Source organism: Malus domestica, chromosome 01 (assembly GCF_042453785.1).
Source record: "Malus domestica chromosome 01, GDT2T_hap1".
In the NCBI taxonomy this organism is placed as follows: Eukaryota; Viridiplantae; Streptophyta; class Magnoliopsida; order Rosales; family Rosaceae; genus Malus; species Malus domestica.
In genome coordinates this window covers 28,896,959-28,922,603 of record NC_091661.1, presented here as the reverse complement: position 1 = coordinate 28,922,603, position 25,645 = coordinate 28,896,959, and the positions used below count along the sequence as shown (strand labels likewise).

The 25,645-nt window shown below is 38.8% G+C and overlaps 3 protein-coding genes and 1 long non-coding RNA gene across 4 annotated transcripts; 2 read left to right on the top strand and 2 right to left on the bottom strand.

Annotated features, from left to right (window-relative positions):
- Window positions 1-2,084: 2,084 nt before the first annotated feature.
- On the bottom strand, window positions 2,085-4,082 carry LOC103406503 (uncharacterized). The gene is made up of 3 exons (XR_524595.4): window positions 3,898-4,082; window positions 3,710-3,815; window positions 2,085-2,271 (listed from the first exon to the last, which is right to left on the bottom strand). It is a non-coding gene; the product is annotated as an uncharacterized lncRNA (long non-coding RNA).
- Window positions 4,083-4,999: 917 nt separating this feature from the next.
- LOC103406536 (disease resistance protein RPV1) lies at window positions 5,000-10,148 on the top strand. The gene is made up of 4 exons (XM_008345524.4): window positions 5,000-5,663; window positions 6,200-7,304; window positions 7,464-7,784; window positions 7,876-10,148. Exons 1-4 carry the CDS (start codon window positions 5,179-5,181, stop codon window positions 9,910-9,912), a joined length of 3,948 nt encoding a protein of 1,315 aa, XP_008343746.2. The 5' UTR covers window positions 5,000-5,178; the 3' UTR covers window positions 9,913-10,148.
- Window positions 10,149-13,635: 3,487 nt separating this feature from the next.
- On the top strand, window positions 13,636-15,412 carry LOC114819172 (uncharacterized). The gene is made up of 2 exons (XM_070812217.1): window positions 13,636-15,187; window positions 15,237-15,412. Exons 1-2 carry the CDS (start codon window positions 13,636-13,638, stop codon window positions 15,410-15,412), a joined length of 1,728 nt encoding a protein of 575 aa, XP_070668318.1.
- Window positions 15,413-15,750: 338 nt separating this feature from the next.
- Window positions 15,751-18,147, bottom strand: LOC103441151 (probable protein phosphatase 2C 75). The gene is made up of 4 exons (XM_008379851.1): window positions 17,686-18,147; window positions 17,049-17,435; window positions 16,420-16,537; window positions 15,751-16,142 (listed from the first exon to the last, which is right to left on the bottom strand). The coding sequence occupies exons 1-4, from the start codon at window positions 18,145-18,147 to the stop codon at window positions 15,751-15,753; spliced, it is 1,359 nt and encodes a 452-aa protein (XP_008378073.1).
- Between the last annotated feature and the right edge of the window lie 7,498 nt (window positions 18,148-25,645).

Sequence of the window (25,645 nt, the reverse complement as noted above, 5' to 3'; positions counted from 1 at the left end):
GATTGGTCCTATTATGCTTAGTACAATTACTATCGAAGACTCCGGATTTCCTAGTTCGGACGGCTACGACCTCACAACTATTTAAATTGCATGATTTTTATTAAATACTAGGATTGCATTCATGAAAAGCGTGATTTCCAGATTTTACGTTGCATGAAATATATTTATGATTTATCGAATTTATGTTTTATGAAAGGTTATGAATTATTGGATTTTCGTATATGAAATTCTATGGATTTAAGAATATGATTTATTCTGGATTTATGAGATGAGGCTTTGAGTTTTTGAGCTCTGGTGAGTTGATATGAGCTTTTGAGATACGTTTTCTATGTTTTTCTAGTGGGTTATCATACAGCACATACACACAACTTGAGTATGTATACGTCTATGGCCATATGACACAGTTGAGGTATGACATATTCTCAGCTTCATAGGCGAAACCAGTGTCAGACAGCTTCATTAGCCATGGCTAGTGTCGGTGTGTTATGTTTATGGTCATATTTACTTCTCTGGCGTAACTTAGAGTCGTACAACTTTACTTTCGGGGGATGGGACTTACCATATTTCTTCACTGGCATAACCCAATGTCGTACAGCTTCACTTTCGAGTGATGATTATGCATTCGGGTGACTATGATACCCCTAGTTGAGTACTTCACTGATTTTATTCACGAGATTATTTGGACTTGCCTTCGGGCATTTCGATATTACTTTTAGAGATTGTTTTATTGCTACAAGTAATTCTTTTTGGCATGTTAGAGTTTTCAGAAAAAAACTACTATGTAGTATTATATGAGTTTTCAAAACAGGAGGTTAGTATGTTTAGAAGGAAAACGGTTTTCTTCTGTTATTAGCACTTCCGTATAGGTATCTTCGTGTCTTCTCAGTGTAGGACACATTCCTTTATTCTTACCTTTTTATAGTAATTCTTTCACATTATTCTTGATTAGTTATATGCTCTGACCACGTTTCCATATTTGCTTATTTCATTATATTTACATATTTTATTTACTTTCGTTTATTGATACCACTTGCATGCATGTTAAAATGGCTTTGTCACCCTCGGGTGTCGCCCAGCACGTTTTGATGAGTTAAGGGACCAATGATTATGAATTTGGGACCAATGATCATGAATTTAGGTGTCGGCCAACACATTTACTGGTATTTGGGGATATCGGGGTTGGGGCGTGTCAAATGATCATTCCAACATGACTCAATTTGACAGAGTTGATGAAAATGATCATAGTTGCATGTTTTGATGAGTTAAGGGACCAATGATCATGAATTTTTAGTTAAGGACCAATGCTCCAATTGGATTAAAATTGAGAGACTATTTGTACAATTTTCTCTTGAAATTTCAATACCGGAATATTTTGTTGAGTGAGAATTTTATGTGAATGTACAACTAAAATTAACCTTAATGTCAATCGTGAAATAAAATTGATTAAAAATGTAGCCACTTAGTCATAATTTTTCAGACAACTTGACTAAGCTCGAGGTTACATAATTAAGATCTTAAAATATAAAATAAAATACCTCAAGTCCCAGTGGTTCTTGTCTATGATATCAATATCCCCACTGTGAATGGTGACTTATTCAATATTATAAGCTACACTCAAGTCAAATTCTTTCCTCCTCGTTTCCTTGATTCCTTCCCCTCACTAAACCATCAACTCTTTAGGGCTACCTAACTACTTGACAACTACACTCATTACAGTCTCTAAACATAACATTATGTTTGGATGAGGGAAATAAACTCAAAATTTGGTTAAAAGTCAAAATTTGTAAATTGACATGCATCGATTCCCAAGTTTAAATTCCGTGTGGAAAAAAAACTTGGAATTTGAGACCTTCAATTCCCAAGTTTAAATTCCATGTAGATATGTATTATTTTTCAATTTCTATGATTGAAGGTTTAAAAATAATAAATTCCGTATTCAATTCCATTGTTCTTTTAGGTTAACCAATGACACGCCCCAACCTTGATATTTCCTGAATACCAGGATAGACACGTGCTGGCCGACACCCGAGGGTGACGAAAGCCATTAATTGATACAAAAGCTGAGAATAAGAAATAAATAAGGGTTATGAAATTTAAATACTATGAATTAATAATTTAAGGAACGTGCTCAGAGCATACAACTAAACCTAATCACTAAAAAGAATTAAGATAAAATTTAATGAATAAAGGAGTGAGTCCTACATCGAGAGGATCCGAGATGCTGCTGCAGAAGTGCCTTCACGCCGGGATTAGGTGTCTTGATTCTAAGTCCTGAATGGGGGCACAAAACAAAGGTGAGTGGATCAAGTTCGTATATATATATATATATATATAATAATAAAACAGTTATTAAGATACTAACCTCCACAGTTTATATAAATGAAAACTACTGGCATAATAAGTGATGGATTTAAAACAAAATCCTAGCATGCCAAAATATCTCAAAAGTCACATCGCGGAAACGCATTGCGGAAATCAAAACAGTAATCACATCGTAAATCGTCTCGTAAACGTGGTGTGCTGCTAGTAAGATCACCGAATAAATATAACTCCCGGCCCAATGCCTGCTCCGTGGTCTCTGCGCCCGTAGCCAGAGATTACCAACTACCGGCCCAATACCTGCTCCATGTCCCTCAGCCCGTAGCTAGGGATTATTTCTCCCGGCCTAAATGCCAACACCAGTTCCTCGCCCCAGGCGGCATAGTGTCTACTAGGTACGTACAAATATTTACACATCTCATAAATAACCACTTCATAGCATAGATTACCGATCATCCACACTATAAAGAGGGGTTCAAAAACATGTTCTAGCATCCTATCGTCATCTATCAGATAGTCTACTAGTTCATAGTTTTTATAGAAATACGATATATTAAAATATAGCTCAATATAGGCTAACAATTAATTCCTCACCAAAACACAAGACGAAAATCAATATATTTAATCAACAGGCTTCATATAAATCAAATTATAAATTCGTAGGCATGCTAATCATTTATGCAATTAAATTATAAAGTCATGTAATTTCAGAAGGGGTCCCCTCACAAATATTTCTTAGCAGAAGAATCGCGCGAATCAGGATTACGAATTTCCTTAATAGCAACTTTACCTAAGCACAAAAATATAATTAATAAATAAAAGGATTTTCTAAAAGATTGGGTTTGAATTAAATAAAATAAGGGATTTGGGATTGGATGGGTTTAGGGTTTTAAAAGATTTTAGGAACCTAAGGTTTTTGGGTTAAAAGGGTATTAGGGTGAGAATTGGGGTTTGGGCTTTAGCCCAAACACACACACACACTACAAATACACACACACACACACACGGCATGCATGTGCATGCACATATACACACGCACACACCCACCACAATTAAACACACACACACACACACTTCACACAACACACACACGGGACAAGGCCTTAAGGCCTCACAAAAACAACAGGGCTTTAAGCCCTTTGAATTAAATCGGCCCAAGGCCTTTGGGGGGTTTTAAAAACAACAAGGACAAAATTAAAAAAACTAAAGGGGCTGGGGGGTTTAACGGGCTTAAAGCCCAAGGGGAAAGGAAAGGGGAGGCCGGCTGGCCTGGTTTTGCCGAGAGAGAGAAGGCCGGAGCTGCTACAGCTCCGGTCACCGGAAAACATGGGTTCTAGACCCCGATCTAGGTATAAACATGAAGAACAAAGAGAGAGAAAGAGGTTTCTACCTTCCAAAAACCATAACTCGGTCGGAGGTGACCGGAAAAAGCTCCCAAAGTCCACGGTTCGCCGGAAAATGGGTGTGCTCACCCACAATGATTTCCGAAGCAAAATCTACGTAAAAATGGAAGGTTCAAGCTTCTAAATCGCAACCAAACATCAAGGTAACTGCGAGAATGAGAGATTTGTGATTTACCTCAACGAAAAGAAAGAAAATGCTCGCCGGAGCTTAGCTCCGTGTCGTTGAACTCGCAGGGCAGGGTCCCTGGGCTCGTGGTGAGCCTCTCTGATGGTGACTCGGTCCTAGTGAGTCCACGGGAAAAGGGATACGTGGTTGAGGGATAGAGAGATATACGGAAGAGTTGAGAGAGAGGGAGACCGGGAAACATAAAAATAAAACAAGTGGGCCCCACGGGCTCACCAATTAAGGACTAAACAAATTTTAAAATATAAAAAGGGGTTGGGGTGTTTCAACCAAACAAAAAAATTCACAAATTTTAGAAAATAAAATTTCGTCATTTTAAAATTCCTTCGTAAAATTAAATTTCTTCATCATGCAAAAGTAAACAAGATTTATGAGACATGATTGGATTCTAATATTTTGATCAACAACTAGCCTAGCCACATGATTAGATGCTCCCTTCACATTATCTTTGATTAATATAATATATCGATGTAACTTATTTCTTTGTTTTGTATTGGTAGGTGGACTTCAGCCAAAGCTGACCCTTTTTTTGGCAACATTCCAAGCTCCCCCTTGAAGATGCATCTCAGTTCCCTAAATTACAACAAACAATGCTTTTGAATTTTAAAGCGATCATGGTTAAAAAAACAATCTGGATTCTAGTTCCAGAGCATCGTCATGTCTCAGCGATTAGCAGTAACGTCCTTGTCCCAACAGTGTATACATATACTGAAAATATTAATCTAGTTACCTCAGTCATCTACCAGAACCATGCACTTAAACTTGGCATGAAATTATCAGGCTCCCTGTAAATTTAAAGTCCCAAATAGTAAACTTAATAATAATATGGAGGTAAATGTATAATTAAGATTTATGAGACAGCTCATTAAGGGTTGATACATGTGGTTGCAGCTTGCAAGTTATTGCAAAATATCAATGTTATTTTATTTATTTATTTTTTATCAAACGATAAATTTTGTTAAATTAGATATTATATTAATCATCGACGAAGTTCAAATTCACGCCGTTACGTAAGGACTCGACACTTTCCCCCACACTGTAAAGAGGCACATGCTCAATCTTATTTTATTTGAATTGTAGTGGACTTTAGGCCAAGTTGACCGTTTCTTTATGGGAACATTCCGAGATGCCCCCTTGAAGATGCATCTCCTTTTCCTTCACCGAGGCAACTCTTCCTTTCGGATCATTTTCCAGAGAGAACCGTGAAGGAGTTCAGTCGTTGAGCATCCATCTAATCCAACGTCATCTTGAAAGTCGATCTTGTTCTTCTCAATGGCTTATTCTCCGTCTTCTTCATCTGTTCTCGATTGGAAATATGATGTCTTCCTCAATTTTAGAGGCGAAGACACTCGGAAGACCTTCATCGGCCATCTGTACAAAGCTCTAGTTCACAAGTCAGTCAACACCTTCGTTGACGCTGAAGAGCTCAGAACAGGCAACGACCTTTCGCAACTACTGACAGCTATTAGCGAGTCAAGGCTTTCGATTGTAGTTTTTTCTCAAAACTACGCTTCTTCCACATGGTGCTTGAAAGAACTCGTCCAGATCCTGCATTGCATGGATCAGAAGCACCAGATTGTGATCCCCGTTTTCTATGAAGTAGATCCTTCTCATGTTCGTAAACTTGAGGGAAGTTTTGGGGAAGCTTTTTCTAAGCACGAACATGATCCCAACGCTGACATGGAAGAGGTTCAGCACTGGAGGTCCGCTCTACAAAGAGCTCCCAATTTATCAGGCTGGGATTCACGAAATTACCAGTAACTCTCACCCCTTCATAATCTTATTAACTTACTAGTTTAGAAATTTAGCTAATTTCATGTTTTGGTTTTCTTAATTTTGAAGAAAATTCTTATTTCGTTTATAGACTATAATTCTAATTTTCTTTGTAATCTGTGATATTATTCATACACATATTGTTGAAATGTTAATGTTAAATTTGTTATTAATGTTAATACAACTAGAACCATAAGACTTCCTAGGTGTTAGGATGGCCACGTTGATGACCCTCTCAACCTACTCTCTAGAAAATTCAAGACTCACCAACTCTCTACAAACTCTCCACCACCACACCTATCTATGCCATGAGAAGGGAAGAGGAAACTAATTTAAAAAATTATCGCAAATGAAAGGTTGATTTGTAATCTTTGGAGCCACTGATATAGATCTCGCGATGAAGAATTCAATTGTTTTTAATTTACTTTTCACCTGGGACGACATCGTTTGTATATTTTCTTCTTCTTTCAAGATGAGGAAAGAGCAGGTTTTACTAACTGCATGTTTTTCAAATTTGCAGGGATGATGCCAAGCTTATTGAGTTGATTGTAGATGATATTTTTGATAAATTGATCAACAACTCATCAAGTGAAAAGAACGGTTTGGTTGGAATGGATTCCCGCTTACAGAAAATGGATTCACTATTATGTCATGAGGTGGATGATGTTCGCTTTGTTGGAATATGGGGTATGGGTGGTATAGGCAAAACCACCATCGCCAGAGCTATGTATGACAAAATCAATCATCATTTCGAAGGTCGTTGCTTTCTTGAAAATGTGAAGGGACGTTTCCCGACGATTGATGCAGGTGAAGCACCATTAGATATGCAGGCGGAAATTCTGTCTAGCATCACGAATGCTAAGGTGGGGAGTTCAGAGATTTTGAGAAATGGTTTTCAGAAGATGGTGGAAAGAGTTGGTAAGAAAAAGATTTTACTTGTTCTTGATAATGTGGAGAATCCATTCCAAATTGAAGCTTTAATTGGACGACAACCTCCATTTGGTGGCGGAAGTCGAATCATTATAACAACTAGAGATAAACAGTCACTAAGTAGATTTGGTGATCAGATATATAAGCCAGAGTTGTTAAATGATGATGATGCTCTTGAACTGTTTATGCAGTATGCTTTCAGTACAAAGCAACGCACAGGAGAATACAGTGATATGTCAAGTCATTTCATAAAGTGTACTCAAGGTCTGCCTTTAGCACTTAAGGTCTTGGGAGCTTTTCTCGACAACAAAAGTGTACTTGTGTGGAAAGACGAGTTAGAGAAGATAGCGACAAACCCGCACCTGGGAATTCAGAAAGTCCTTCGAACAAGCTTTGATGGACTAGATCGTTTACAGAAGAAAATATTTCTTGATATTGCATGTTTCTTTAAACAAATGAAGAAAGACTATGCGATAAGGGTTATGGAGGGTTGTGGCTTCCATCCCCATACTGGACTGGACGTTCTAGTTGGTAGAGCTCTTGTAACTATCTCATCTGACGGTATAATCGAGATGCATGATTTACTAGAGGAAATGGGTTACGAGATCGTACGTCAGGAATCTATAGAAGAGCCTGGGAGGCGCAGTAGGTTGTGGAGCTATGAAGATGTTCGTCATGTGTTAACTCAAAATACGGTGAGATATGCATTATATTCAAGAATTTTTTTTCTTATGTAGCGGTCATTAGTATATAGCTTCAATTTTGACCAAACTCCAATTCATGAGAAACATGCATTAGCTTTATAATCTTAAATTAGTTTGTACTCACTCAATGTGAACATTTTGGTTATACAGGCTTCAAAAGCAGTTGAAAGCATTATTGTGCATTGGCCGCACTCAAACGAAGTGTTACAATTAGATGCAGCTTTTGCTAAAATGACGGAACTAAGACTCCTTAGGGTCCACTCACACTATATACGAAAAAATGGAAGACATCAGTCGTTCGACTATGATCAAAGAGAATGTGAAGAATTAAAGTATCTTTCTGGAAAGTTAAGTTGTCTCTTCTGGCCCAATTGCCCCTTAAAATCTTTGTCGTCCAAGTTTAACGCGGAAAATCTTGTTGACCTTGACATGCAATATAGTCGTCTTCAACAGCTTTGGGAAGGAACTAAGGTATAATCATCATTTACATATATGTTTCATTAAAATTGGTTTCGTCCTTAGATATTATGTAACATATGTTTTCCTGGATGTGTTTTGACAGTCTTTAGCAAAGTTGAAAGTTGTCAATTTAAAAGGCTCTCAACTTAAGGAAACTCCCGACTTCACTGGGGCGAAGAATCTTGAGAAACTAATTTTTGAGGGTTGCAGTTGTTTATCTGAGGTTCACCCATCCATTTCTGCCCTTGAAAAACTTGTTCTCTTGGATCTAAGTTGGTGCGTCAAACTCAAGGCCATTTCAAGCATCAATCATATGAAATCGCTTGAAACCTTGAATCTTTCTTTTTGCCGAGACATTGACAAATTCCCTGAGATTTCAGAAGTTATGGAGAAGCTTTCAGGACTTTATTTGCGAGGGACTGGCATAAAAGAACTGCCTCAATCAATTAACAATCTTACGGGGCTTCTTACTTTGAATCTTGAATATTGCAGAGAACTCAAGATTCTTCCAAACAGCATCGTTCAACTCAAGTCCCTTAAATTTCTTAATCTTTCTGGTTGTTCAAAGCTCGAGGTGTTTCCAGGAAATGTAGGAAATATGGAAGGATTAAAAGAGCTTTGCTTGGACGAGACATCTGTTAGAGAGCTTTGCCCATCAATTGCGTCTCTTCAAAACCTCGAGAGTTTGAGTTTAGAGCAGTGCAAGGAATTTCATAGTCTTCCAAGCAGCATTCATATGAGATCTCTTCGAACACTTAATCTTTCCGGCTGCTCAAATCTGGAGAAGTTTCCAGAAATTCCTGAAGTCATGGAGAACCTATCAGAGCTTAATTTAGAGGAGACTGCAATTACAGAGTTGCCCTTGTCCATTAAAAATTTAACGGGACTCGTTACTTTGAAACTGAAGGATTGCAGAAGATTAAGGATTCTTCCAAGCAGCATTCATATGAGATCTCTTCAAGCCCTAAATCTTTCTGGCTGCTCAAATCTGACGAAGGTTCCAGAGATTCTAGAAGTTATGAAGAACCTATTAGAGCTTCATTTAGATTGGACTACAATTGAAGACAATCATATGAGATCTGGCAGCCAAAATCTTGAGAACCTTCCTGTGTCTTCAGGACCTATGAAAGATCCATCAAGGCTCAGTTTAAATGGGATTGCAATCAAAGAATTGCCATCAGTAATTTATAATCTGAAGGGGCTTGTAACTTTAACGCTACGGTATAGCAAAGACTTTAAGAGTCTTACAAGCAGCATTTGTCAACTCACATCCCTTAGTTATCTCTCTCTTTCTGGTTGTACAGAGTTTGAGGTGTTTCCAGACATTTTTGAAGATATGGAACGATTAACCGGTCTTGATTTGGATGGAACATCTATTAGAGAGTTGCCCCCATCAATTGAACTCCTTCAAGGGCTTGTGACGTTAAATCTGAAAAACTGCAATAGCCTTGTCTCACTTCCGGACAGTATCTGCAATTTGTTAAGTCTTGAATGGCTGAATCTCAGTGGCTGCTCAAAACTTTCTAAGTTGCCTGAGAACTTGTGGTATTTGAAACGCCTTGACGTAAAGGGAGCTGGTATACGTAAAGACAACAATCATGGACCAACAGGCCGTTACCGCCCAAAACAGCGGTTTTTTAGCACTTTGGGGGATTTGGCTCAGTTTCGAAGCACTGCACCTTTGATTGATATTATGGGCTCAAACTGTAAGCAAAAAGAGTCGATGGCTGATGAGGAATCCCTTCTCACCTGGAGTGATGATTCAGAAATTTTGACTGATCCTGAGAAGTCATGCTATGCGGAAGAGACAAGGCAGATACATTTGGAGGTCCCTGAGCTAGAGAGCACGCTAGAGGGAACTGGTATACATCAAGACAACAATCACAGACCAACGGATTCCCACCCAAAACAGCATTTTTTCAGCACATTGGGGTATTTGGATCAGTTTCAGAGCACCACAACTTTGAGCGATATGGTGGACTCAAGCTACGAAGAAAAGGAGGTGGTGGCTGTTAAGGAAATTTTGAGTGATCTCAAGCAATCGAGACATGAGGAAGAGGAGGAGAGGGCGGTGGTAGCCTCCAGGAAAGGTGGGAGGATATGGGGTTGCATCTGTGGGTCACGGGGTAATGAGGATTGAGGTATTGGGCGCATCATCACTGATATAAAGTAAGACTTGGGACATGGGAGGATGAAGAAATGGTGATTTTCTGTAGTCGAGTTTTGCGAATTTCCTTTTTCTTCTGTGGTTGGTACATGGTCAGTATTTACTTACCCTATGTATTGCAAAGTTTTTTGTTTTTTTTTCTTCTTTTCGATAAGGTTTGTATTGCGGAGTTGGCGCCTGTTCAGTTAAGTAAACTACGATTGTATTAATTTGTGTCTGTTGAGTGTTATCATGTTCCTAACTTTCTATCAGTGATAACATCCTTCTCCAAGCAGTATATAAAGACACTAGAAATATATAAATCTATAACTGAAACTACCAGAACCATTCAATTCTAGTGTCTACAGCTTTAGCATTAGTTTCTACGAGAGGCATTCTTCCGAAAAGGGAGATGAAATTGTTGAGACTCTTATTTATCCCTCCTCTTGCTGTGTCCATTTAAACTACTGATTCAAGGCGATCCAATCTCATACGACTTCCCTGCAAAAGCATGTTTGCCAGACTCCAAGATCAAAATTTTCCAATGAAAGAAACTTCAAGACCAAACTCGTTAGCGGAATAAATGGTGCACAAAGGGTTTAAAATCTTTACATCTGTATATTTTTGTTGAGTGGCAGATTTTTTGTGAGCATGCAACTAAAACCGGCATCACTATCAATGGTGCACAAAGATTGGCAGAAAAACATGAAGGGAAGCAATCACAACACAACATGTACGAAGTAATCTGTCCACATATTGGGAAACTTTAACAGTTTGAATTGTTAGTTTTCGATTGTATTTGTTTAAGGCGAGATGGATGTCAACTATGCAATGCTCTGTAAAACTTAAACGGCTGCATAGCAGATCTTGTCCGTTGTATTGAACACCATGGTTTCTCTCAGCGAGAAAGACTTCATTTCTCTTTTGATTTCCTTCACAGGAAAAGTGCTTAAAACTTTTTTTTGTTAAGATATTTAGTCGTTTGTTTTTCAATAAATTCCTATTTGTTAGGAAGTCTGTTTCTTTTACCTATTCCTTAGGAGAATCCCAGATTACTAGGAGTTGTTAGTCGTGGGATTAGACGTTGCTTTATTTTCTAGCTTTCAGTTATTTGCATTTGTATTTAATCAGACTTCAAGTCAATGAATCAGTATCGCATTCCTTTTTACTCATTCAGCAGCAAACTCAGTTTTTAGTTTTACAACATTTTTAACTACCTAAGCTACTGATGAATGCAGAGAGTGCTGATGATGCATACGACAAGCAATTGAAAATCCCGTCATTATACCCCACATTAACACAAATTCGGAGGGCTCATCCACTGCAATTTGCAGATATAGAAATGTTAAGATAAAGGAAATGCAAAGTACCTTTCACTCAAATTGGAGGAGCAAACGGTGGCATTAGGAACGAGCAATGTCATTGCAATATCTTCACAGTTTCCGCACAAGCACAGAAACTCAAAAGTACAAAAACGCAGCACACAAGCAATTGAATCCTGCAAACCCAAACCAAAAGATCGGCAACAAATATATTCCACATGTAGAGATATGTACCTCTCCATGGTGACATGATCACGAATCGATGAGGGCATATTGTGAGTATACAAATCAAAGTATTTCCTACGAAAGAATGGAGCTTTTGGCAGAAGCATACTATAAAAGCAAAAGTTCAACATCCTTATCAAGCAATACATTCGAGTAACAACCCGGCAACGGCGTTGCACGCAGATTGCCAGACAGAGAAAGCGAAATGCAATGTGGGACTCGGGACTATTACATCAACGCGACGGAGAATACTGCGTCCTGTGAAAGTCCCTGAATTTGCTTAAACCTAGTGTTCAAATTGTCATCTGGTTTATGCTAAACTTATAAGTTCGGTTTTTTATCTGCTTGTGATATGGAAAATGCAATCTTTTCGAGATGGGATTTCAGAGAATCCGACGGCGGTTCGCCGTCCTACCCGCCACATGAATTGCATCAACGCTGCCGCATGCGGCGTAGTGACAGATTGATTGCTTCAAAGCAGAGCTGAGCTTCCATGTGTTTATCAGCACCGATTAATTATGTTTCCCAAATTTCCAAATTTAATTCTGAATCCAAAAATTGAATTTTGATTACCTAGAAATTGGGGAATGTGAGCGGAAAGAGACCCAGTCCACGACGGAGCTGAGGCTGGAGACTACCAAAACGACGACAGAGAAGATAAAAACGGATTTGGATCCGTAATGTCCGGAGCCTCCTCATCCATTAATCTGGGCCGCACAAATTGAATCCAACGGTCTCATTTAATTCATTTTCCTAGCCACCACACACAACCAACAGTTCTGATTTGACTTGCACAATAATCAGCGGTCCAGATTTGTGGATGAGGAAGCTCCAGACATTAGTGTCCGGAGCAGATCCAAATCGCACACAATGAGCTTAACCTTAGTGGTGCCAACCAGGCTTCGAAGCCGCCGAGAGGTCCCGCGTTCGTGGATGCTGATGATGTTTGGAAGTATTGTACACGTGTCAAAATGTGAGTATGTCAATGAATTTTTTATTGAGTAAACTGTCGGTTTACCCCCTGAACTTTCACATCACTTTCGATTTTCCCCCTGAACTTTTCTATTGGAAAATTAAGGACTCAAACTAATTTTTTTAGCCAATTTGCCCCCTACCGTTAGTTTTTCATATATTCCATCCATATTTCCGTTAAGTGAGACCATATGGACAACATGTGAGGGTAGTTAAATTATTTTACTCTTAAAAATGATTAAAAAACTGAAAATAAAAAAAAAACAAAACTTTCCCTCTATTTTTTCCCGCTAATTCCTATCCTCGATTTTATTTTTCCCTCTCATTCCTATGCATGAGAAATGACATATGGTGTTATTGTCTACCATTTTTATTTTCTCTAACAAATTAATAATTTGACAAATGCTAATGGTGCTATTGTCTCCAAAGCAGTGCATTAATATAAGAAACCCTAGTCTTTTTTATGGACATGTTTCTTATATTAATGTACTGCTTTGGAGACAATAGCACCATGAACATTTGTCAAATTATTAATTTGTTAGAGAAAATAAAAATGGTAGTACATGCTTCAAGAAAAAGATTAACTTAGCTACTTATGAAGACAATAACACCATCTGTTATTTCTCATGCATAGGAATGAGAGGGAAAAATAAAATTGAGGATAGGAATTAGAGGGAAAAAATAGAGGGAAAGTTTTGTTTTTTTTTTTTATTTTCAGTTTTTTAATCATTTTAAGAGTGAAATAATTTAACTACCCTCACATGTTGTGCACATGGTCTCACTTAACGGAAATATGGATGGAATACATGAAAAACTAACGGTAGGGGGCAAATTGGCTAAAAAAATTAGTTTGAGTCCTTAATTTTCCAATAGAAAAGTTCAGTGGGGAAATCGAAAGTGAGGTAAAAGTTCAGGGGGTAAACCGACAGTTTACCCTTTTTTATTTTATTAAAAACATTTATTTTTTCGCAGATATATAGTGTTCCCCTTTCCCATTCAGTCTAGGATTTTTACCGGTAAATTCAAAATAAGTACCAAAACGAAGAAGGAAAAGGCATAAAACGACATTGTTTTCCCATTCCCAAAGGGGAATGTATCTCTCCCAGAGTGCAAACAGCTCATCCGATTCCATATAACTCAAAACAGGGTCATCAGAAATCTTATGGCTTCTGCTGCCGCTTGGGTTTTTCAAACAAAGATGGCACTTTTTATCTCTTCACTTTTGCTTACTTTGTTCAGATTCTTCAGCAAAATCTTCCTTGTGAGTTTTCGTCACGACAAGAGTTCTCCGTTGAACAATTCCTGTTGTTCTAGCCCTCCTCCTTCGGGAGAAATCAATGGGATTTCGAAGATTGATGGTGATGATTCGAAGTTTGATGATGTTGGTGATGGAGATGCGTCGAAACCGAATTTCGTGTTCAAGTTTGAGTTCCAGACTAAAGAATTATTGAGTAGAATCAATGAAGGGAATAATGTTAATGGTGATTCGGCTCTCTTGGAAGAGTACGAGTTCCTAGCTGAGAAGTTTAACCAGATGAAAGCTGCAAAGAATGTTAGTTGCTTCATGGACGAAGCTAAAGCCGCAAGCTTTAATGTTGAAGAAGCTCCTCAGGATTTTGGACATGGTGAATGCGAGAAAGACGAGTCCCGTGAGATGAAATTGGTCACGGGAGAGGAGCCTCGTTCGGACGGAGAGAAATTGGGGAGTCATGAAAACGATTCGGCTTCAGATTCTGATTACGATTATGTTGGGTACGCAACTGATTGTTTTGAGGACGAAGGAGAAGATATGAAGAAAGAAATTCGAGAAACCAAAGAGCTGCAGAAGAATGATCATCACAATCCTGAAGAAAAGCCAACGGAGGGTTTAGATTTAGAAGATTCTGAAAAATCCAATTGTCATAACCATAACCTGACAGCCAGAGATTATGTGGATTCATACACATTGGAAGCTTTGTGGGAGCACCAAGAATTGATAGAACAGTTAAAAATGGAGTTCAAGAGAGTCAGAGCTGATGCTCTGCCTACTATTCCCGAAGATTACGAGTTCTTGAATTTGGATGAATTGAAGCCAAGGAAGGTTGATGAAATACTCCATGGTAGAATCGGAGAGTTTGACGAATTCTACAAGAGCTACAGCGTAGGTATGCGAAATTTCGATATCTTGAATAACCAGAAGTTGAATGCACTACGTTTATTGCAGTCCAAGAAACCACCTAAGCCGTTTTCGAGCAGCAAATCCTTTTGCTCACAGAACCTTTTGAGATGCAAATCAAATAAAGATTCTGATTTTTTTGACCCAATTTCGGTGAAGTTTAGAGAATTGCATAGTGAGTTAGAAGTGGTGTATGTGGGGCAGTTGTGCCTTTCGTGGGAGTTCCTTAAATGGCAGTATGGTAAGGCCTTGGAGCTATGGAAGTCTCCATATAAAACCGCTACGTATAATGAAGTCGCGGGCGAATTTCAGAAGTTTAAAGAGTACTTGCAAAGATTTGTGGAGGGTGAATGTTCTGAAGAACGGACAAGGGTTGAAAATTATGTCAGTAATCGATACAAGATGTCTCTACTTCTTCAAGTTCCAGTGGTTCGAGGGGACAGTTTAAAAGACAGAAGGAAAACAAGAAGAAAAGGTAGAGATGATGGAGAAATAATTTCGAGTGACGATCTAGTAGAGAAACTGGAAGAATCAATTACGACAATGTGGCAATTCATTCGAGCTGATAAATACGCTAGCAGTTCGATTAATGCAAGTCAAAAGAGAAGACGAGAACACCTTCAAGAAACGGATTTGAATCTTTTGGCTGAGGTCCAAACTGATCTTCTCTGAAGTTGACATGAAATTAGTTTCTAAGGTTTTGAACATGTCAAGTGTAACAACAGACCAACTAGAGTGGTGTCGCGATATGTTGAGCAAGATCTGTTTTGTGAACCGAAAGCTTTGTGTAGATCCTTCAGTCTTGCTATTTCCATGCTAATTTTTCGATGTATTTCACTCAAATTGTAACACGTGTATTTTTTTTTTATGAACTGAAAGATTCTTGTAGTTCGACCATTATTCCTTCTTTCTATTTCCATGCTAGCTAAATTAGCCCTATTTTTTCTTACCATGAATATTAATTTAATCTAAACAACATGATCATCGTGACAGTAATTCAAACTTGGCTAACATAAAGGAGACAACATTTCTAAGCATTTTATTCCTGCCATTGGATACCATTATAAGAGACTTTGTTGAATCCAATTAAACAGCCAAAGTATTCAAAGCAAACGATTGCAATTTCCATTTGCCCTCCCCTTTTCATTCTTCTACCCGTTAGCCACTTTTCAAATCGACAACCATGACACTTATATCGCCATGGCTTCCACGAGCTAATGCAAGGCGGCACAGCAATGTGGCTGCAAGGTTGCTTTCTGGCGATAGAAACACACCACCCCTCGCATTCTCATGGCCATCTGTGTTTGGAGGACAAAGACAGTGCTCCACGTTCCCCGTATTTGGAGCTGTAGCTCGATTCATATGGCCGCTGCTGCCACCACCTCCGCCTCCTCTAAGACACATACAAGCTACCCTGCAAGCCATGTCATCGGGCACCACATCCCAGAGGCCGTCGTTGGCTAGAATCAAGAACTCATCTTGATCCCCTTCTCTTTTTATTAAGGAAATACGAGGTTCCAATGTCACAACCGGTTTATAAATGTGCTCAACTGTTCATTAATTTACAATCCATCAAATAATTAGCACCAGGAAATAGCTTAACATTGAAGAGGCAGGAAAGCTTTTCGTAATGACGATCGCATTTCCATCAGATGATGTTACCAATTCACTCATGTTATCACTTACCAGACGTGCATTTATTTACATATTCCCTACTTAGTATAACAAGTTCATTAGTAACACTAATAACACCAATTGTGGCTCAACATCTTTTCAGAAACTTAAATACACTAATTTTTAATTAGAAGAGAGATAATTGAAGATTACTTGGGTTTGGGGAATGATTCATGTTGAGAGTTCCATATACACGAACGCCGTTGTGATAGAACATCCGACCATCGACTGCACGCATCCTTTCTTGCTCATTCCACCTCTCAGACTGCAACTGATAGATAATAAAATTAGAATGTAAAATTCTAATATATTTTCTCTCTTTTATGCACTTTTTAATATTTGGTCCATTGATGTTTCTTTGTTTTATTAAATTCCAGGGTTAGGAATAAAAAATGAAAGGAGTGCATGTGGAGGATAGATTAGAGCGAATTGAAACTTGAACTTGGACATCAAGTAGATTTCGTCAATGAACTAAATAGCCGTTAACTGAGGTCCATGAATTTAACGTGCATTATTGGTCTTTCCATGAGATTTTTCGTCAATTTGATTATATGCCATGACATAGGACCGACAATTAGTCTCTAAACTTTCACTCTAATTTAGAGGATTTTTTTATGGTATTTCGGAGTATCAGATACTATACGGATTTTTTAATAGTTATATCTTTGATCATTATTATCTGGCGGTTAAAAAGACCGAATTAAATAATACCAGAGCTATAGTCTACATTTTGTTAAATTAGAAGAAAAAAAAACCCTAAATTAAAAGTTACAAAAACCAACCTTATGATAATGGGAGAGTGGGAAGGGACGCCCAGCACGGCCAAGAACGGCGTGTGAGAAACCACAATTGGCAATCACAATATGCTGAGCTGTCAATATTGCCACAACAGCAGTGGACCCCGCAACAGGCAGTGCGTTGATATTGGGCTTGCACCCGCACGCGTGCCCGATGTTCCCACACGGGCAAGTGTCCTGGGCCAGTCGATGCATCCTCTGGAAACTCCTTTCTAGGGCCGTCGGTACCAGAGCAGGCCACCTCGCCTCCTCTTGCCCTTGCGAAGCAAAGTTCATGTTTTCATCACCATTCGCACACCCTACGGTGGTGAAGACGCGCCGCAGCTCCTCGGCTACGAATTCGTGCATCCGTTGTTTGCAAACGGTGGACACCTATACATGTGAATTTAACCACAACGTTCCCTTCTTCTCAGTTCATAAGTAGGAAAATTATCACATTTGTATATACAAAAAAAATTATCAAGGAAAACACATTAAACTAAGATCTTAAATTAAATTTTAAATATTTTGCTATCGCTTATTGTAGAGAGTACGAAATTAAAAGTATATAACGTTCTCTTCTCAAGTTTATACAGTGAGAGTGTGTTACGATATAAGTAATATATAATTACGTAATACTTACATGAGGGTGTCCATGACCGTCATATACAGCAAAGAAATGAATGGGCTGGCCATGGAGAACATGATCCAGCCGGCAAAAGTCCTCTTTCACAAACACGGTATCGTTTAGTTCCATACCCATCTGATCTGGAAGCCGACTGAACGACATAGTCCTGAATTCCGGCATTGGGTTCCTATGAAGCAAATAACGGGGAGATGGTACTGCAGGCTGCACCGCCACCTCATGATCAGTTGGCCCTCCATCCTCCTCGTCAGATAATATTAGACAGGTCTGATCATGATCGTTTGAGATGTGCTGAGCACCACGTACTGGGAGTGGGCGGTAGCCGGAGCTGGACCACTTGGCCCGCCTCATCTCTATTCTTCGACGGCGGCGGTCTCGGCATTGCTCCGGAGTATCAAACATCCACTCCTTCCTCAGCCTCATCTTCCACGAAACAAGTTCAGCTCGCTGCCGGGTCATAATTGTTTGATTAGGGTTTCAGAGAGAGAGAGAGAGAGAGAGAGGAAGATCTAGACAGAGAAAGATATAGAGAGAGTGATGAGAGAGGGGATAAACCAGAGAAACGTGAAAGTTGAAGGTCCTGGAGAATGTGGTGACTCGTGGAAGGAGAGAAAGGTTGGGAAGCGCCACGAGAATGCTCTGCATGAGCTATGAAGCCACTACGTGGGGCCTTCTTGCTATTGTTGCAACCGTCGATATCAGTAACATCTTTGTCAGCTTGTGTGGCATTGAAACAGAAAATTAATGATTTACTGAAATTCCATTATTTTATGGTAAAATGAAACAAAGCAAGCACAAAATGAAAATTACGTGATTAATATGTAAGGTGTAAACCTACCTTAATTACAGTAGGTATCTACAATTTTGTTAAAGATTTCAAATACGATGTCAACTAGTAATTGTATTTATCTAACCATTTGTGCAATGTGAAACTACATATAAAAACGCAATTGGTAGCAAAACCATTTAATATAAGATGGATTTAGTCTTGTCCTACAAACAATATAATCTGAATTGTTTACCTTTTTATCATCCTCTAAAAGTCTTCTCTAAAAAAAATTAATCTGATTTAAAAGTCGTCTAGTCATCTATATCAATCAACAAACTGACAATTTATGATGAGAATACTGCAAAAACATGTGATTTGAAATCAATATGGAAACAACAAGTGGCCATTTACCATAGCGATAAAAAGATGTTCAACCCTTGCATGATGACGTAGGTTCAAACTCCATCAATGGCTAATCTAACAAAATCTATAATTTGACAACAAAAAAATCAGTATGGAAACTGAACAATTATGAAATTATTGTAATTTAGTTTTGATCAACATCAATGTGATTTGAATTTGAACATGGATAATTCTACATTTCAGCGTCTGAGGCTCGACTTTCACGAAAGCACCTTCCAACGGCGAAACAATGGCGTGGTAATTCGGAACCGGAGGGCTAACGTTAGCGACAGTTCTGTGAAGTGTCAAAAGCAGGAACAAGTTGGCAATCTGCAACAACCTCCCTTTCCATTTGCAACCTGTGTTTGCCAAGATCATACCTAGTCCCCATGCATCTCACACCACCTGTCCCTTCTGCGTTTCGGACTAATCCCACGGTCACAAATCACAATCCTCCCAGCAACAACGCAGCAATTCACAGTTGCTTCCAAAACAAGGAAGTGGGACCAGGGCATGGTGAATTGCTACCAGTATACACAATTTCAGTATTTTTCGCTATCAATTGAGTGAAACCCCGCCAGTGACTGAAAAACGAAGCCTACTTTTATCAACTGAGTAGACTTAATGAAACAGACATAAAGCAAGATAAAAAGATGAAACAGACATAAAGCAAGATCAAAAGACACAACACACCTGAAATATTGGTCAGCAACTCTTACCTGTAATTTGCCAAAAACACGAAGTTCCGCTTCAGGGTTTTCATGATGATTTTTTAGGCTGCGCCATGCTTTGTGGTTTGCACCTCCTCACGATTGGTATATAAAGAAACGAACTCCGCATCTTCTGATGTGATGCAGCTGTGTTTGCCAAAATCATATACCTAGTACATCTTCTCCATCTTTCACCACCAGTCCCTTCTATGCATTACGATTAGGGCTTGTTGACTTACTACGGATAATATATACACAATAGTCAATAGACAACACACACTGCCTTAGCTTATGACCGCTGACAGAAAATCAGAGCTGAAGGAACCACCAACCCAGAAACCTTAAAATAAATTTGAAAAATAGATTGATACATAAATTAGAAATTTCCCTTCTGTTTTACCTTCTATTCTTGGCAATGGCATCAAAAGCGTCCCCCACATCTTATTGATCTTGAAATGCCCCTTAAAGTCCTTGCCATCCAATTTCCACTCCAAGAATCTTATTGATCTTGAAATGCCTTATAGTCAGATTGAACAACTTTGGGAAGGAACCAAGGTACAATATTCATTTTTCATATGTTTATTTTGAATGGTTTAAGTTGTCAGATGCCTTATTATTTATTGGATGTTTTCCTGGTTGTCGTTGCAGCGTCTGGAAAGGTTGGAATTCATCGATTTAAGTCATTCTCAATACCTTAACAAAACCCCGGATGTCACTGAAGCAAAAAAACTTGAGATTCTAAATCTCGAAGGTTGTTCAAGTTTAACTGAAGTTCACCCATCGGTTTCGGATCTTACCAACCTTGTTTTTTTTAGTCTAAAAGAATGCAAAGAACTCCAGGTTCTTTCAAGAAGAATTCACATGAAATCTCTTAAAACCCTTATTCTTTCTGGCTGCTTAAATCTTGACAAGTTTCCAGAGATTTCAGGAAGCATGCAGGAGCTGTCAGAGCTTTATATAGATCAGACTGCAATTGAAGAACTTCCCTCATCGATTAGTATTCTTACGGAGCATTCCAGTATCTGGACGAGTTCTTTTAAGCACCACGTCGAAGATGTTGGTGTATAATCCTTTAGCTGAAGCTCGGCAGCAAGAATCATGTTTCTATGTGTTGTTTCAGTTTGAATGTGAGCCTTTGGATCATAGTCCACATGGCATTTTAATCTTGTATCTAGCCTAAGTAATAGAATAAGCCAAGTGGCATCATCTCATAGGATGATACCAATGAATGGCTAAGATTGTATTATATGTTGAAGAGTGAAGGATCTCCCTTCCCTTCCTCATATAACGGTAAGATTGTATTATGCAAGATATGTGAATGAAATTCGAAGAGACATTTTGCAGCTTCTTCTCTCGGAAACTCTTTCCATCTTTGGAGACAACCTCCATTGAAACACATACTAAAACTACACACACAAACACTAACATGGCCTCAGAGCCAGGTTTCATCGTCTAATCTGGGCGTGAAATCTGTGCGATTGAGCTACATCTTTGAGCTTTAATCGAATCTGGAAATTGTGATTTCGTGTATCCAAGTCTCATATGGCTGGATCCGGAAATGTCGAGCTTAGAGCTCCGGTCTTCAATGGAGAGAACTATGAATTTTGGAGGATTCGTATGACAACTATACTAAAATCGTATGGTTTGTGGGAGCTGGTAGAAAATGGGTTTGAACCACCAGATCCGAAGTCTGAGAAAGCTGTGGTCGATGAGACGAAGAAGGAGACGCCGGATGGAATGTCGTTCAGTGAGATCCTGATGAAGGATGCTCGTGCGCTTGGAATGATACAAGGTGCAGTATTGGATCAGATCTTTCCCAGAATCGTGAATGAAGAGACATCCAAAGGAGCTTGGGATGCTCTAAAGGGTGAATTCCGAGGAGATAAACAAGTAAGAAATGTAAAATTGCAAGGTTTACGTAGAGATTTTGAATATACTCGTATGAAGAACAGTGAATCATTATATGTGTATCTCTCTAGATTGTTTGATATCATTAATCAAATGAAAAGTTATGGAGAAGAACTATCTAGGGAGAGAATTGTGCAGAAATTACTTATTAGTCTTCCGAAAACATATGATGCAATTTGTTCTGTAATTGAGCATTCTAGAGATCTTGAAATTATTGAGGTCCAAGAGGTTGTAGCTTCTCTAAAAGGATTTGAACAGAGGCTTGATCTACATACTGAGTCTTCGACTGATAGGGCATTTGCAAGTTTAAATATAGCATCTAAGGGTGTCAAAAGTGGTGGATTTTCTGGGAATCAAAGGTCTCAAGAGAGTTGGAAATCAAGGGGAAAGAATTGGGATCATAAATCAAATCTTGTTCAGAGACAGAACAATACTCAAAGGAATTGGGATCACAAACCAAATTATCCTCAGAGACAGAACAATATTCAAAGGAATTGGGATCATAGGCCTAATTATGTCCAGAAGCAAAACAATGCTCAGGGTGATTGTAAGTGGTGTGACAGGTTACACTATGGGAAGTGCTGGTATGAAGGTAAACCAAAGTGCACAGGCTGTGGTAAGCCAGGTCATTCTATGAGAGACTGTCATGAGAATAGGGGCGTGCAGAAAGTTAATTATGTGAAGCAAATGGGAGAAACAGGATCACTGTTTTATGCCTGCAATGCAGTGACCGATGTGAAAGTCAATAACTCATGGTACATTGATAGTGGTTGTAGTAACCACTTGACAGGAGATGAGAGATTATTGGTCAATGTTCAGAGAGGTTTGACATCCAAAGTGAAGATGGGAACTGGAGAAATCTGTGAAGTGGCAGGAAAGGGAACTTTAGTGATTGAAACTAAATTGGGAAGAAAACATATACAAGAAGTAATGCTTGTTCCCGGACTTGAGGAAAATCTTCTAAGTGTAGGACAAATGATGGAAAATGGTTATTATCTGTTGTTTGGAGGTGATGTAGTGAATATTTTTGATGGATGGTCACTGGATAATTTAGTAGTGAGGGTACATATGACCAACAATCGATGTTTTCCTTTGACAATGTTGCCTGCAACACAGTATGCACTAAGGGCAGGTATCACTCATTGTTCTCAGATATGGCATAAGAGGTTGGGTCATTTGAATGAGAGAAGTCTCAAGGTACTTGAAGAACAGGAGTTGGTGCATGGATTACCTAAATTAGAAATGTCCCAAAGTGTGTGTGAAGGTTGCATGTTGGGTAAACAACACAGAGACTCATTCCCTTCCCAATCAACTTGGAGAGCTAAAGATCCACTGGAGTTGATTCATACTGATCTCTGTGGTCCAATGCAAGTAGAGTCTCATTCTGGAAACAAATATTTTTTGTTGTTTACAGATGACTGCACAAGGATGTCATGGGTGTATTTTTTGAGAAACAAGTCTGATGTGTTTGAATGTTTCAGAAAGTTCAAGGCAATGACTGAGTTACAATGTGGATATAAGGTTAAATGTCTCAGGAGTGATCGAGGGGGAGAATTCCTTTCTGCAGAGTTTGACAAATACTGTATTGGACAAGGAATTCAGAGACAATTGACTATGGCCTACACTCCTCAACAGAATGGAGTGTCCGAAAGAAAGAATAGGACTGTGGTGGAGATGGCAAAGTCAATGCTACATGAAAAAAAACCTTCCATATGCATTTTGGGCAGAAGCAGTGAATACTGCAGTCTATTTGATCAATAGGTGTCCTACTAAAGCTTTGAAGAAGTCAACCCCATTTGAAGCTTACAGTGGCAGAAAACCTGGAATAGCTCATTTGAAGATATTTGGCTCACTGTGCTATGTGCATATCCCTTCCAATCTCAGACATAAGTTGGAAGAAAACAGTCACAAGTGTATCTTTGTATGATATGGTTCAAGTGAGAAGGGCTACATATTGTTTGATCCCATTTCAAGGAAGATTGTTCTCTCAAGGGATGTCACATTTGATGAGAGTAAATCTTGGGATTGGAACTGCAATATAGATACTGGAGTGACATTTCCAGTTATCACTGAACATAAGAATGCTAATGAAATCTGTGAGGTTGATGAAAATTCTCAGTTTGAAGAATACAATGTTTCTCAAAGTGAGAATGTGCTTGAGAGATCTCCAACTTATGATGATACACCGAAGAAATGGAGAAGTATCAATGAAATCATGGCTCAATGTAACATGTGTGTTATTGAACCAGAAAGTTATGAGGATGCAGCCAAAGATGATTCATGGAGGAGTGCAATGAAAACTGAATTGGACATGATTGAGAAGAACAACACATGGCAGCTTGTTGAGAGACCATATGACAAGCCTGTTATTGGTGTTAGATGGGTTTATAAGACCAAACTTAATCTGGATGGCACGGTGCAGAAGAATAAAGCTCGGCTGGTGGCTAAAGGCTATTCACAAAAGCCCGGAATCGACTATAATGAAACTTTTGCCCTTGTGGCAAGGTTGGATACGATTAGAACTTTAATTGCCCTTGTTGCACAGAAGAAATGGAACTTGTATCAATTAGATGTAAAGTCTGCATTTCTCAATGGGGTACTGAAAGAAGAAGTGTATGTTGAGCAACCTTAAGGTTTTGTGAAGGAAAGTGAAGAAACAAAGGTGTACAAGTTGAACAAGGCTCTATACGGCTTGAAACAAGCACCAAGAGCCTGGTATGACGAGATTAATGCATACTTCAATAGTGCATGGTTTGAGAAGAGTTCAAGTGAGGCAACTTTGTATGTTAAGACAAGTAAGGACTCAGGTATCATTATTGTCTCTCTATATGTAGATGACATTGTATATACTGGTAGCAGTCCACAAATGCTTGAAGAATTCAGAAATGACATGATGAAACACTATGAGATGACTGACTTGGGCTTATTACATCATTTTCTTGGAATGGGTGTGCTGCAAACTGAGAACAACATTTTTATACACCAAAAGAAATATGCACAGAAACTAATTGAGAAGTTTGGTCTGAAAGAATGCAAGTCAGTTGCTACTCCACTTGTAATGAATGAGAGGTTGAGCAAAGTTGATGGAAGTGAACCTGCGGATGAAGGAGAATATAGGCAGTTTGTTGGAAGTCTGCTCTATTTAACTGCAACTAGACCTGATGTGATGTTTGCAGCAAGTATGTTGGCAAGGTTTATGCATAATCCCACTAAGAAACATATGGGAACAGCTAAGAGGGTATTGAGATACATCCAGGGAACAATCGATTTTGGTATTGTCTTTGAAAGGGGAAAAGCTACTACCCTAATAGGCTACTGTGATAGTGATTGGGCTGGAAGTGAGGATGATATGAGAAGTACTTCAGGGTATGCATTCACACTAGGATCTGGTATGTTCTCATGGGCTTCAATCAAACAAAACATTGTGGCACTACCTACTGCAGAAGCATAATATGTTAGTGCAGCAGAGGCTACATCACAAGCAAAGTGGCTGAGATTTGTTCTAGAAGACTTTGGAGAAGAACAAGTGGAAGGAACTCAGATCTTGTGTGATAATACATCAGCCATTGCTATGGCAAAGAATCCAGTCTTTCATCAAAAGACAAGACACATCAACAGGAAGTTCCACTTCATCCAAGAAGCAATTCAAGCCAAAGAGATTGAGTTAGTGTACTGCAGGACAGAGGAGCAGATTGCAGATATACTTACTAAGGCTTTACCTAAAGATCGATTTGTGTATCTAAGGGAGCTACTTGAAGTTAAATCAGCCAAAGGATTAGAAGGGAGTGTTGGTGTATAATCCTTTAGCTGAAGCTCGGCAGCAAGAATCATGTTTCTATGTGTTGTTTCAGTTTGAATGTGAGCCTTTGGATCATAGTCCACATGGCATTTTAATCTTGTATCTAGCCTAAGTAATAGAATAAGCCAAGTGGCATCATCTCATAGGATGATACCAATGAATGGCTAAGATTGTATTATATGTTGAAGAGTGAAGGATCTCCCTTCCCTTCCTCATATAACGGTAAGATTGTATTATGCAAGATATGTGAATGAAATTCGAAGAGACATTTTGCAGCTTCTTCTCTCGGAAACTCTTTCCATCTTTGGAGACAACCTCCATTGAAACACATACTAAAACTACACACACAAACACTAACAGAAGAAGCGT